At 43.7% G+C, this 13,576-nt stretch overlaps 1 protein-coding gene across 1 annotated transcript in view; it reads left to right on the forward strand.

The window, feature by feature from the left end:
- Positions 1-13,576, forward strand: part of atf6 (activating transcription factor 6) — a 44,784-nt gene that overhangs the window by 1,003 nt on the left and 30,205 nt on the right. Inside the window, 6 exon segments of the mRNA XM_064332163.1 lie at positions 937-1,013; positions 1,675-1,762; positions 3,794-3,891; positions 4,503-4,641; positions 4,992-5,192; positions 8,798-8,982. Coding sequence (XP_064188233.1) covers positions 937-1,013; positions 1,675-1,762; positions 3,794-3,891; positions 4,503-4,641; positions 4,992-5,192; positions 8,798-8,982 — 788 coding nt within the window.

Consider the following 13,576-nt stretch of genomic DNA (forward strand, 5'->3'; position numbering starts at 1 on the left):
TGAAAAAGGTTTGTGTAGTTTATGGATATTTTAATCTAGGTTTCGGAATAAAGTGGAGAAAAAAAACTGATAACAAAATTACAGGGGGTTGGGAAATGGCCCCGGTTGAGTTGTCATTCGATAACCCATGCATATGAAGAAATGTAACATGGGAGTCAGTAACAGTTATATTAAGTAGTGCATTGTGAGATTGCAATGAAATAGCTTATAACACCACCTTTAAATAGCTTTAGATCAAATATAAACGAGAGTATGAAAAACGTGAGCTCATAGACCTGCACATGTTTTCTGGACCCATACTGATATCCAGTACTTGTCCAACGGTATCTGAAGTACAAAATATTAATATTGATTAAGATTGAAATGTAATTTGTCTCAGTTCCCATGCTATTTTATAACCAGGCTATTAAACTGTATCCACTGGGACTATATAATCTATGATAATCCATCTAAGGAGCGGTTTTAAAATCTGGTATGATTTGGGGGGGAGGGTATTTGAATACAGAAGTGCTGAGGAGGAGGTTGTTGTTTGAGAACCAGGTACTGTCAGATGACTGAGAGTGTGGGAGCTTCAGTGGTGAAATATCAAGAGGTTATCAAAGGAAAGTTTGTATTGTGATTTGGGATTGTGACAGTCGGTATAACTGAGAATAATTAAAATATAATTATTACTGAATTTTACTTTCTTTTCAAAACATTATCAAGGTGCATTCAAGATGTTCATTTACTTTGCACCCCATTTATTAAGATTTTTCTGTACATTAAAATTATTGTGCCTTAATAAGCGCTCTTAGATTTGTATGGTACTTTTATTTTTTAGCTGTATTTCCAAATAAATCTTTTAATGCTAGTTGTTGCTAAAACCCTTGACCAATGACTTTTGCAATGCATACTTTATGATAACATTGTGTGGTTTCTGGTCGTCTCTTGGTGCAGACCTCAGCCTTTTTGATGAGCTGGAGGACATGGGGGATGCTGATGAGCTACTGCGAGCCTTGGAGGATGTGGCCTACGTGAGTGTACCAACCACTGAACGCGGTCACAATCTGAGCCCACATGCTTTCAGTATTTTCACATCCGGAATTAAGAATATTTCTCTAATTCTTGCTCTTTAGAGTGCCATCGTAATTTTCAGTGACATTGTACAAGCAGCTTAAGATAACTGTGTTTGATTTGGGTGTTAGAAATGCCAGCAAGCCAACCAGAAAGCAAGCTTCAAACAAAAGAGCAAAACTACATAAATAAGTGTTTGGGTAAAATAAAAACCTTGCTGGTCTCCTTTAGGCTCTGATTATTACAGCTGACAATGAAATGCTGTATGGATTTCTGTATAAAGCAAATTGGAACCGGTATTAATCAGAAAAGTCCCAATGCATTTTGGGATTTGTTTGAGTCCTAGAGAGCATAAAACAGGCAGCAAAACCACCAAAGAAAAACAAATATTAAATGCATTAAAATAAATACATTTTTGGGTGAAGTGTTTCAATGCCGAACCCTATTTTAGAAGAAGTGAGGAACATTTGTTTCTAAATTTATGGTGAAGTTACCCTTGCCTTTATTATTGAATTTGGGTTTTGGTAGTAGAATGAACTACACAGATGCAGGGAATACATCATTTTGTGTGATCTGTAAGGATATCAAAGGAAATAGGACCAAGATTTGCTTGTCCCTCAGGTTGGAGAGGTCCCTGATCTGGACCTGGGCCTGGACCTGCCTCTCTGGACCTCGGGCACTTGTGGAGACACCAGCAGCAGCTGCACAGGTAACTCAACCCCCACCTGCGTAAAACCTGACCAGCGCAGAAGTGGCCGATTGACTGGACTCCTGGCAGCTGCCTTAAGCCGCGTTTCCACCGCAGGAACTATACCCCGGAACTAGGAACCTTTTGAGGAACTCAGTGCGTTTCCACCGCAGGAACTAGGGTCTAAATTTAGTTCTGGGGGCTTTGTTTTACCCCCCAAAACGTTCCTGCTCGGGGGGTAGTACTTTCCGAAAGTACAGGAACCTTTCGGGTGGAGCTTGCAGCGCTGAACATTTCTGATTGGTCGAGTACTCGTAGCATTTGTGTTGTATTTATTTTCCGCCATTACCCGCCATGTTTGAAAATATGCAGCGGCAAACCAATTTATTTTCATAATAACTTCAAATCAAACTTGTATGTTATGCGGCGCAGTAGCCAAACTTTTGGTTATAGCCTGTCAACGTCTTGGAATTATAACGTGTGCTCTTCTGTTCTTTTCTTGCTTTAGTATTCGTTTTATAAAATGCTAAGCATTCGTGCTGGGACAGCATATTACGTAGGCTACCAAAACATTCAAACGGATTAATTCGGTTGCTGAATATTTTCTTCCGGATTTTCTTTGTTAGCCCGTTGTAATTGACTCAAAACGTTTGATACAGTTATGTGATGTATGCGGTAGTTCTGCATAATTAACATTGGTGATACAGTACAAGCAAACTGGAAATCACCATCCGCACTTTTTATCCGGGTAAAATAACAGGTTAATTCAAGTAATCTTCCCTTTAGCTTTTTCAGACTGCCGTAATTTCACTCAATTTTACTGCCATTTTTCAATTCCACGAAAAGACCAGGAAGACTATGGACTCATTTATGGTGCATGGTTCGCATCTGGAGGGCACACTTCGCTGCTCGGCTAGCAGTAACTTCGAAGGAAAGCAAACGGTGGCTGTACCACTACTAATTTACATTTTCACGCAAGTCCGAGTTTTCGTTCTATTCTTGTCATTCTGCGATTAGCCTATATGGAATTGACGACGAGAAAGTAATAAAACAGCAAATTGTTTACAACGTGTGAATGTTTTCTGCTGTTAATGAATGTGTTTGAGAGGATATATGAAAATCAATAAATACAAAAGTAACCATATATAGTCATTGTTGGTAACCCGTTGTATATAAGCGGAATAAACCCCTCCGGGCTGTCCCGGTTATTAGAAAATAATGTAGGCTACTTCGGTGGTAGTATGGGGTTACAGAAGAAATCATATGACAGATGGACCGACGACAACGTTAGTGGGCTAATTTGCCTAATCTTCGCGGTACTTTAGACCCCGGTGGAAACGCAGACAACCATTGGCTGAAGGAACCTTTTAGTTCCTGGTAAAGTAGTTCCTGGGACTGAAAGTTCCGGGTAATTTTGGTGGAAACGCGGCTTAAGACGCACAGAGCCGCACCTGTGCGGGATAAGAGGTGCAGGCCATTGTCCAGTGTTTTATAAGCAACCCTTTAGTGTGACCCAGGAAGAGCTGAGGGAAAGGTGATCTGTAAGGCAATTCCACCGCTGCACATGTTCACAGATGGTGCAGTTGTGAATGTGCTCTGTGTTGCATGCTTCTTGTCTGCTATTGTGTGACTGTTCCGTAGCATAATCAGTAGATAGTGTGCTTGTTGTACACTCTCAGATTTCTAGATTAAAGGTGAGTACTGAAGCTTTACTGTGTAATTAAAAGCGGACTGACGGTTAGGACATGGGAAAGGGATTTCAGTGGCTGACCCCACTGATGTTAAAGAGTAATTGGAACAAAATGTTTCAGTTAAATGTGTGGATGCCATTGAAAAACACTGTATACAATTAATTTTGCATCCTTTTTTTTTGTTTAGGTAAGCTCTTCGTATATCAGCGAAGATAAACATTTTTTATCTATATGCAGTATTGCTACATGCAAATACTATTCAGAATTTACTGCAAGAGCCTCATTTGCTGTCCAATTATAGACGCTTAGCCCTCTTAATTGCATACGCACAGTGACGGTTTCCTCGGTCTCGTTTATACAGATGCCGATATGAGCGTGGGCTCCCTCTCCCCGAACCCCACGCTGAGCTCCGTGTCATCCCCCAGCTCAGTGGAAGCTCTGTCCCCCTGCAGCCTGTCCGTAAGTAGAGCCGCTCCCTCTCTGTCACGTGGCTGTCAGTGTCACCGCCCGCTGGCGAGGCTGGCGTCCTCCAGGAGCCCTCCCAGATGGAGCCCGCCCAGGATTCGCCGGCCTCTGCCAGCTGCTCCTGCGCTCGGAAGGCGGGCGGAATCTGTTACAATGCCCACTTGGTGAGAGTGGCTAATTAAAAGTCTTTGCGCGTTGATTAACGTCTTAATATCTCCTCAACGTATCGTCAGACTAATTAACCGCAGGCCATTTGAGATGTGCCTCCTCATTAATAAAAGGCCTTTGACAACTTGGACAATATTAGCATAATTTGGCGACCAGCTGGATTCGCAGCCTTGTCAAAAAGAGATGATAAAAGCGCGGTCTTCCGGGTGACCCGACCAAATGTGCAGTTTCTTCTTCCCATGCTGTCCAAACGGCCCCGACAGTGAGCGCACAATGACAGTGGTCTGTAAAAGCCTTACAAAGGCACTTTTGAGGCAAAACCATTGGGCCCTAATGAATGTGGACTGAATAGGTATGTTTGTGAAGGTGCTGGAGCAGGACTCTGGAACCGGGGGGCGCTCCTCACGCTCTCTGTGCCCTGTGTCGTGTTCCCACAGGACGAGCTGCTGTCCCCCCAGTCCCAGCCGTTTCCCTCCCAGTCTCAGCCGTCCCCTGCGTCCATGTCCCCTGAGTCCTTCAGTTCCTCCGAATCTGCCCTGGGGAGGAAGCCTCAGAGAAGAGCCGGTCAGTCCAGAGGTGAGGGACATGATGTCCTTCCATCTCCAGCTAACCCTAATCTGCACCACCATCGCTGCTAATGCTGATTTCAAATGGAACCTTCCAGAACCATTTTCACTTCTATCTCTGTTACCCTTATTCTAATTGTTTATGCAATATGAATTTTCACATGCAAGTTGTTTGAAATATGTCAGTACGAATAACCGTGTTCCTTGAAGTGAGCGTAGCCTCATTTCTGGGTCCATGTATCTCAAGTATTTGACCATCAGGTATATTTGTTCGCACAGCGGAAGTCCTCATATTTTCTTCAGAAACAATCTGTGTCAATCTGTGATCGTTTGATTTAAAATGTTTTTGTGCTGTTGCAGTCAAATCCTCACTGCCTCAGAAACGGCCCATTCAGCTGACCCCCAAGGTGTCCATCCGGCCCAAACCGGTCATCATGGCCATGCCCATCCCCCACTCCGCTGCCCCTCTCCAGGCCAAGACCTTCATCATCCAGCCCCTCCAGGCTGTGCTCCCTGTCGCCAAACCAGCCCCTGTCAGCATCCAGCCAGCGCCTCCTGCTGGTAAGAGCCCGCACTCACCCTGCTCCCAGTTCTCAGTCTTGAGGCATTTCTTTGGGAAGAGAACTGAAAATGACGTGGTGTAATGAAGCGCCGGTCTGTCACATACTGCAGTTCATGTCATGCTCATTTATTGGAAATTCTTGTGAACACTCTACTGCTTTTATCTCCTTATTTTGTTCACCGATCCCAGTACTGCTGTCAGGTTTTTCTTGTGGATACCTCTCGTAATGGAAAATGTAACGTACGCCTTATTTTGAAAATAATTTTAATCTTCTGCCTCATGGTGGATGGTGCTTTAGCAGTTAATGTTTACACAGACCTGCCCTCATTAAAGAAAGCTTTATGCTCAGTTTACCATAATTAAATACGGATGATTCTATCTGATTTATTAGTGTATTTGGTATTGTTATTAGTTTGCACCAAAACAATTTAATTCTTGAATTAGTTTGTTTGAGGTCTTCTCATTGAAAGGACATGCTTGTAAGGAATGAGTAGTTTGCCAAACCTGATTACTTTTAGACTGCACTTCTATTACTATGACACTCCTGAGCTCAAAACATTTTAGCTTTTTCTTAGGCAGTGACTTTAGTTTCATCCAAGTTGCTGTGTAACTCTTTCAGTTGTTATTACCAGAGTGAGATATATTCCCAAAGCCACTGCACCGCCTACAGGTAGGCAGAGGGAATTAACAATGTGAGTGCTCATGAATGACCAGTAGATGTCACTCCAACATCTTTTTAAAATGAATTTTATATATGTGTGTGTGTGTGTGTATATATATATATATATATATATGTGTTAGGGTTGTCCTGTTACCAATGATATAACGTACATACAAAATATAAACACATTCATTGGCATTCATGGCATAATAAGTTATTATTCAGATATGAAAGGCCAAATATGTTTGTACTGCCCGTGCAAGTGTGTTCCTGTGTGGCAATATGCTTAAATCAGGCTGATGAAAGATTCTTAAAATCGTGCCATATTCGGGTCAATGAAATGTCGAGGAGGGATGTTGTATAAATATGGGTGTAACGGAAGATGAAAGTGTTCTTCGTTTGGCTTTATTTCATAAGCTTTCTCGTGGGAGCTGATCCATGGATTGTATTTACTCTCAACGGTGAAATAAAATATGCCCACAGAGCTCCTATCATTGTCCACCAGTGATCCAAGTGAGACTGCCCTTGACATACACAACGTGTGTTAGGTTTGGAAGGGTTTTAAAGGGAAATATTTTCTTCAGCCATTTTAATATATTTCTTCTAATGGTGCTGGATATGTTTAACCTGGCCACAGCTCTCCTGAGTCATCAGGGCATTGGTCATAAAGAAAATTAAATTTAAAGCTGTTGTTTTTGACACTTCACATTATTATTAAGATTTACGGCCAAAGAAAAACTTGCTTTTCATAGACACATTTGAGTGGCTCCTTTTCTGCGGAACATTGGCTTATCTTAAAGCAGAGAATCAGATTATATTAGTGTCTGATTCTCTATCCACTTTAACAGCCGAGACTTCTCTTAAACACACACTAACCTCACCTGTCTATACAGCATGGGATCTCCCCACAGTAAACCGGACTCAAAGTCACCTACAACAGATCATGCAAAACGTATCTCCCGTCTCGATCCGGCTACTTGTGAAAATGCGGCTGACAGTTATTTCCTGCTGAGGACCCTTAAATTAAAATAACCTTCTCTATTTATTATGCTTAGGACCCATTTGCCTTTCATTCTGAATGTTGGTAATGTTCACTGGGAGGCAGATTGCGCAGTGTTGTCTGAGGGTTAGTCCCATGTTTAAGGGGATAACCCATTGTGTGGGCTCCTGTAATACCACACAAGGGTGCCGGTCTCGGTCCTGGCCTCGGAGAAGAAAGCCCAGAGCTTAAGCGTCGAGCAGCTTGCGTCTCCAGGCGAGCCAGCGGGTCCGGCGCATCAGCTGCACTTGATTACCGCGTTCCCAGCAGCCCCGGGGCTTCCTGCGCTGGTCCGCTGCAGGCAGCGTTTGACCGAGGGGACGCTGGGACAGGGCCGCCAACCACATGACTGGGGAGAAGGCTGCAGCGCAGCTGCTGGGGATGCAGGGAATTGGGCCGGGAGGGAGGATGCGTAACCGTGGCCACGGGCTCCGCCCCTTCTCCTTTTGTGGATCGATAGCACAGCGGCGTCCTGTTAGTATCGACTGTTCGTTTGAGCATGGGAGTTAGCAGCCTGAGCCAAAGGCTCTGCATGTACCAGGAAGCCTAAAACAGGTTTGGCCTGTGGAACGCCAAAGCCAAATCTTGTAGTGTGTGTCTGTGTGTCGGTTAAGTAGGTGGGTGGCCAAGAATGCTTACGTAACTGCATTGACCTTCACATTAACATCTGTGAGGCTTTGAGTGATTTATTTATTTATTTATTTATTTATTTATTTATTTATTTTCCTTCTCAGTATCCTAAAGTGGGTACAGTCAGCCATTGCTCTGATCTAGAAAGGTGAATGCAATGCGAATGAGTGCTTAGTTGGGGTGTGCACACTGACTCAAGCACTTGTGTGGGCGCTGTCTCAGAATAGCCATCACTGGACACCTGGGGCACCTGGGGGGGGGGGGGGGTGTGGCTTGGTCGCTCGGTGACAACGAGCGCGTGGCACATGGGAGCCCTGACCCTGTGCAGAGTTCCCCTTGCGCTCTCAGAGAGGAGGCCTCCTCCTCCTCCTCCTCCTCCTCCCCCTCCCCCCCTTCCTGCGCGAGCCTTCTGTTCTCCGGGCAGAAAGGAATCTTCGCTTGTGATCCGAGTAAACTTTCTCAGCGCTCCTCGCTCGAAAGGCCGCCTCCACTCCGGGCCGTCGGGGAGGCGACATGCCTTCCATCGCCATGGGGATGGTGGCAGACCCTGCGCACCGCGCTCTTTGTCCCCCCTTGCCTGTTCCCACAGAGAGGAGCGGGGGGAGCCCTTTCAGCGGCGCGCACTTCCCCGCTCCTCTGAACCTCGCTGTACTGGTGCTCCATACAATGAGCCCCACTCTGCTCCTTACTTTTGTCTGTCGGTGTCCTTCTTCTGTAACATCTATGAAATAATGAATTCATTTTTTTACTGCAGGAAATCACTACTTTATAATGACATTATGTTCATATTTAATCATTTATTTGATGTGTTGTTTAAATAATTACTGAGTTTAATCGGGGCTGCCCAGTCCTGTTCCTGGAGATCTATCATCCTGTCAGTTTTCATTTCAAACCCTAACAAAGCAGAGCTGATTCTGCTAATTAGCAGCTCAAAGAGATCTCTGGCTGCTGAATGAGGCGTGCTTTATTAGGGTTGGAGTGAAAAGCGGTTGCGCTCCAGGAACAGGATTGGGAAGCACTGAGTTGAGTGTAACTGAAATGGTGTTTCCACTGCTCTATTTGTGTGCATTCTGATCTGGTATTTTAATTAAGTGATGCATTGCTTTTGAGCAGGTACTTGTCAGAAGGCAGTCAGCGCTGTCATAAAGGGAAGTGTTTTAGTGTCTAGTTGACCTCACCAGCCCGGCTGAAAGGTGAAGTGCTGTGAGGTTCGCTCTGGCTGTGGAGACAGAGGCTGCGCTGCCGTTTCCCTGACCGCTCCCTCCTTTCCGTAGGACGTCCGGCGGTGCTACCGCAGCCGGCCGGCGTGCTGCACCTGCGGGGCCCCCAGATCGCACCGGCCCCGCCCGTCCTGTCCTTCCCGAACCGCCTGGTCGCTGTGCCGACGCTCTCCCCCGCGGCAGCCGTCACGCGTCCCCTGACGCCTACGACCCTCAGCGACGCTGCGATGGACGGAGATGTGAGTGTGAGCGCCGCCGTGTGGTGGACCTGCATCACTGCACTTGCTCTGTTCTCTCAGCCCCCAGGTTGCAGCAGTGTGCCACAGCGCTGCTTAGTAGATGGTAGTTGTAGTTTGTGATGAGGATAAATGATACCAGCACGCATTCGCGGTTGAACAATAAAACGTCACCTTCAGTTCAGTAGCGACTGCAACACAGATGCCCTTTCTCATTAGTCTACTGTACACCTGGCATTACTTTGGATGTGCGTACTTCCTACTTGGAACTTGTTGGCACCTGCTCTTTGGGAGGTTTGCATCTCTCGCTGTGGAGCTCATGGATGAGTCAGTGCATAGCCGGGCCTGAGGGAGCCCATGAAGCCCCCTGTGGCATTTCCTAATTGAGTTAGCGCATAGCAGCTCTGTGGACACGCAGCAGAACTCCCAGGCGTAAGGGGCCTGAGGCAGGCCGGATGCGAGCGCGCGATCACGGCCGCCCGTCGCTGTACGTGAGCCACGCCGCGCGTGTTTTTCTCTCCGCCTCGTACCGGGAGCGCGTCACGCCGCGTTCATCAGGAAGTTGTGAGCCGGGCCCTGGTTGGCTTTAAGCTGCGGTCGGACCCGTGAAACGCGGGCTGGGTTTGCCGTGCCGTGCCGTCTCCGTGTTAATTGTCGTTGGGTGGGTCTTGGCGCGCGAGCTGCAGTTCTGCGTGTGTTTGTGTGCTGGGAAAGGGCAGCTTTTTCCATCTCGCGCTGATTCGTTCCCGGCAGCGATTGCTTCACAATAAAAGCTCTCAGATCCGCGCAGTTATCCCCCACTGAGTATACACTGCGGATTCCATTCCATTTCTCATTATGGCTTTTATGTGATCCAAGTTGAGATCCAGTCATGAAAACGGTTAGCTTTGATCAGTTCTGTGAACATCTCCTTCCTATGGAATGGGTAGTTTCTCAACTTTCAGTAGTTTTGTTGAACAAAAATGAAGATGATTAAATGTAGATAATTTCCTGGAAGGCAATGAACAGCACGGTGCAAAGTAATATTGTCTGTCTTCCCTATTTCTAAAGCCACTGGTAAAAAAATACCATTTGCCATGTGCTGAAAGGTAAAAATGGGCATGAGATGAGGTGTGCTGGACAAATGTTGGTGATGTGAGTTTTCTCATTCACTCTGATGGAAGTGTCTGATTCGGTCAGTGGACACTTGCATTAAGCTTGCAATTTAACTTTGCAGAGAAACATATACAAGGTTGGCCATTTATAATATGGCATAGTTAACAGGGAGTAGAGCATCTTTCTTGTTTAGTTGTTGTTCCTGTCATCAATAACTGGGACTACCTCAAGCCTCATATGGTAGAGTTTTTATATTAAGTGGTTCAAGGCTGCCCATTTGGATTGAATTTAAGCTGCAAAAATAAAATATGAAGGTCTGTCTCATTCTGAGAGAAGTGTGGAACGGGATGGCAGATGTTGTTAATGGGCATCCCATAAAGTCATTCATTAAATACCATTTTGAGGCAAATAGCCAGTCGTGTGAAGAACTCTAGAAATAATATTCATACCATGTTAATGAGATGATGTACCATTTTGATCTTTTTGTCGGTTTGGGATCCCAGACAGTAGAAATGTATGAAAGCCAGAACTGACAGAGTGGTTATAATGACAGTCGTGACGCTGTTGTTGAGAAAGTACTGTCTTTATTGAAGAGGTAGGCTTACTGTGCCTGTCAGAATGTATATTCCTTTCCCTTATTTGATCAAGGTTTTCGGCAGATTTAGTTCGCCTGTCCAACAGTGTTCTTAGGCAAGGGGATTATCGTACAACCTGAAACTCTTAATACTGTATGTTCTCTTTGGCATCTGTCAAAAAATCGAGCCAGCCAATTCCCAGTTTAACGGTCTGCGTTCACCAAACTGTCCTAATGAAAAACAGTCGCATTCCCCTGATATGTTGTCATAAAGTAACGGTACACCCCAGTGGCTGGGAGTGATGAGGTTAGTGTCTCGTTTGTGTTGTATAAACACTCTCTGACCCTCCTTCCTCCAAATTCAGCGCAGCTCAGACCGTTGGTTTTTGTCTTTGAAATACTGAAGGAAAGACAGAAAGGCACTAATCTTATTTAAGATGCCAGGTGTCATTTCTCAGTCATCGATGCAAAGACCACACCAGGCTATAGGTCGTTATTTCATTAGCACCAAGCTTCATTCCTCTCTCAGTTGTTCTTGCACGCTAACTGAAATTATACAGAGAATAACATGCATTTAAAGAGAATTTGGGAAAACTGGTGACTCACCCTGAGAAAGTTTGTTTTTGGAGGGATTAGACATTGTCTAAGATTTTCATTGTATTTTTCTGTAATGTTTACAGTCCACCTACTCAGAGCTGGTTGGGTTGCAATCTCCTTTATTGGGAACCTGAAGGCTAGCATTTCTTTTAGAAAGAAACTTATAGCATGATGCTGTTATTTGGAATAGCGTTCAGAGCACTGTTTAAAAGCTCACTGATTCACTGCCTTGTTTATATCAAACAGTACTGCATGGTAACATTAGGTTTCATATAGGCTGAAAATATTTTTATTTAGTTGGATGATGATTTTCATTTCACTACATTTTTGCTGCACTGCAATTATGATGGGACATTCTCAGCATTTCAGCTTTTATATATAGTTCTATTATACATTTTTGTTTGATTTGATTGTTATGTAAAGGAAAACAATTCACTGTTGGGTTAACTTGTTTGTTACACTGGCTGTGTATTTTCTGATGGATGGCAATTGTCGATCCATCTACATGAAAATATAAGCATATCACCGCTATTTCATAAATGATTTATTTATAAGGAACCAGCCTCAGTACTTAAACATGTTTTACAGTAATCGGTTGAGACGCTTTTATGCTTTAGAATTACATTTCAGGAAACACAACATCTAATGGCTGAGTCATTTGATGAACAATGCCTTTAAAAAAATAATTCATGTGTTTTCATAGAGGGGAATGTATTTACCTTGGATACAGCAGTTCACTGAGCAGTTCCCTGGCCATGTGCAGTGATTTTGAATAGAAGTTGTAGTGACAGATGGGGGGTGTGTCTGCAGCTCTGCTGGGGTGATGTAAGGGCATCTGCAGGGACTGATGTTTTAAGTACGCTCACTGTGTTTGTTATTTTCTTACTTGCCTGCTGGGTTTACATAATTGTTGCAACGTAATGGCATGTATGAGGCCAGTTTAATGGGGTCTGGGAAAGGATTATATAACTTACAGTTACTGTCCAAATACCCAGAAAAGTGAAAAGCAAAATAAGATTGTTTAAAAATCGCAATTATAGAGGGAATTTGTTTTTTTTTTTGTTTTGTTTATACAAGTTGGTGGTTTCTCAACATGCAAAGATCTTTTGTATGTGATGACCTGTTTGTGAAGGAATTTTTACTGTCTTTTGTAAAGAACTAATGTGTTATAAATTTTTGAGAAATGTGTTTTTTTTATCAGATATGTATTGTATTTTGGATATAGACTATAATTGAGCTGTTGTGGAAAGTGTCCATTCGAATTTCAACTTAAATTGTAGGTTCCTTAAAAATATGTATTCACCACCACCATACACATTGGAGACTGTTAAGTCAAAGAGCTATAGAATGAAGCCAACTGTTTTCTAGTTTTCATTTATTTTTTATTACTTATGGAATATTTCATCCTTTTTTCTGCATTTTCTTATTGTCCTCCTCATATCTGTTGGTTACGTGGTTCATATGACCTTTGTATAAAGTTTTACTATAAAAAGCCATAATGTTGATTTATGAAAGTACACTAAAACATGTCTTGAAACACTTATCCGCTCACAAATTCATTTAACATCCATCATAATTGTTGTATTTTTGTTTGTGGCTGGTTCCTCTTTCCAATTGACAGTTTTCAGAGCATCGGTTGTGTCTGTTATGTTTCAAGAGACATCCTCTTGTGGATTTCAAAGGGCCTTTTGTTTTAAGACTTCATAGTGAAGGCTTTGTGCATACGTGGCAGAGAAGCAGATTAATCCTGGCCAGTGGGAACAGCTATATCACAGTGGGAGAAGGCAGATTCTCCTGACTTGAGCCGGCTGGAAATGCCTGTTAGATTTGGTTAAAGCTGCGTGTGCATTTTTGCAGTTTGGGTCGGTGTCTCTCAAAGGTCTCCAAGAAACATGTTTGTTCAAAAGGCTTACAGCCAGAAGTACAATCGTACCACTGCCTTGCTTACATCCCCGCTGAAGGTCTAGTGATCCACAGAAATGGGTCTTGCGGTAACTTTCTGTCATGTGTCACATCATCATTTAGCTTTATGAAATACATTGTAACATTTACGGCTTGAATATTTTAAAGGTAACCTTATTAATTGGCCTTAATGCTGACCAAAAAAGTCCAGATTGAGAAACTGCCAAGGGTGTGATGAAGTCTGTAAAAGTGAGGATTTGTGCCAAATTTCTTGGACGTTGGCTGACATGGTGAGATAAAGGCCAAAACAAATGTAATGCTTGAATGGATGGAAGATGATAGAATTCCCCAATTTGGCTTGTGCAATATTACCAGAGTAAGCCTGTAGGTGTTTATTGAATTTGTTGCTTCATCCTATGACACATTTTA

This window comes from Anguilla rostrata, chromosome 4 (assembly GCF_018555375.3).
Source record: "Anguilla rostrata isolate EN2019 chromosome 4, ASM1855537v3, whole genome shotgun sequence".
NCBI classification, from domain to species: Eukaryota; Metazoa; Chordata; class Actinopteri; order Anguilliformes; family Anguillidae; genus Anguilla; species Anguilla rostrata.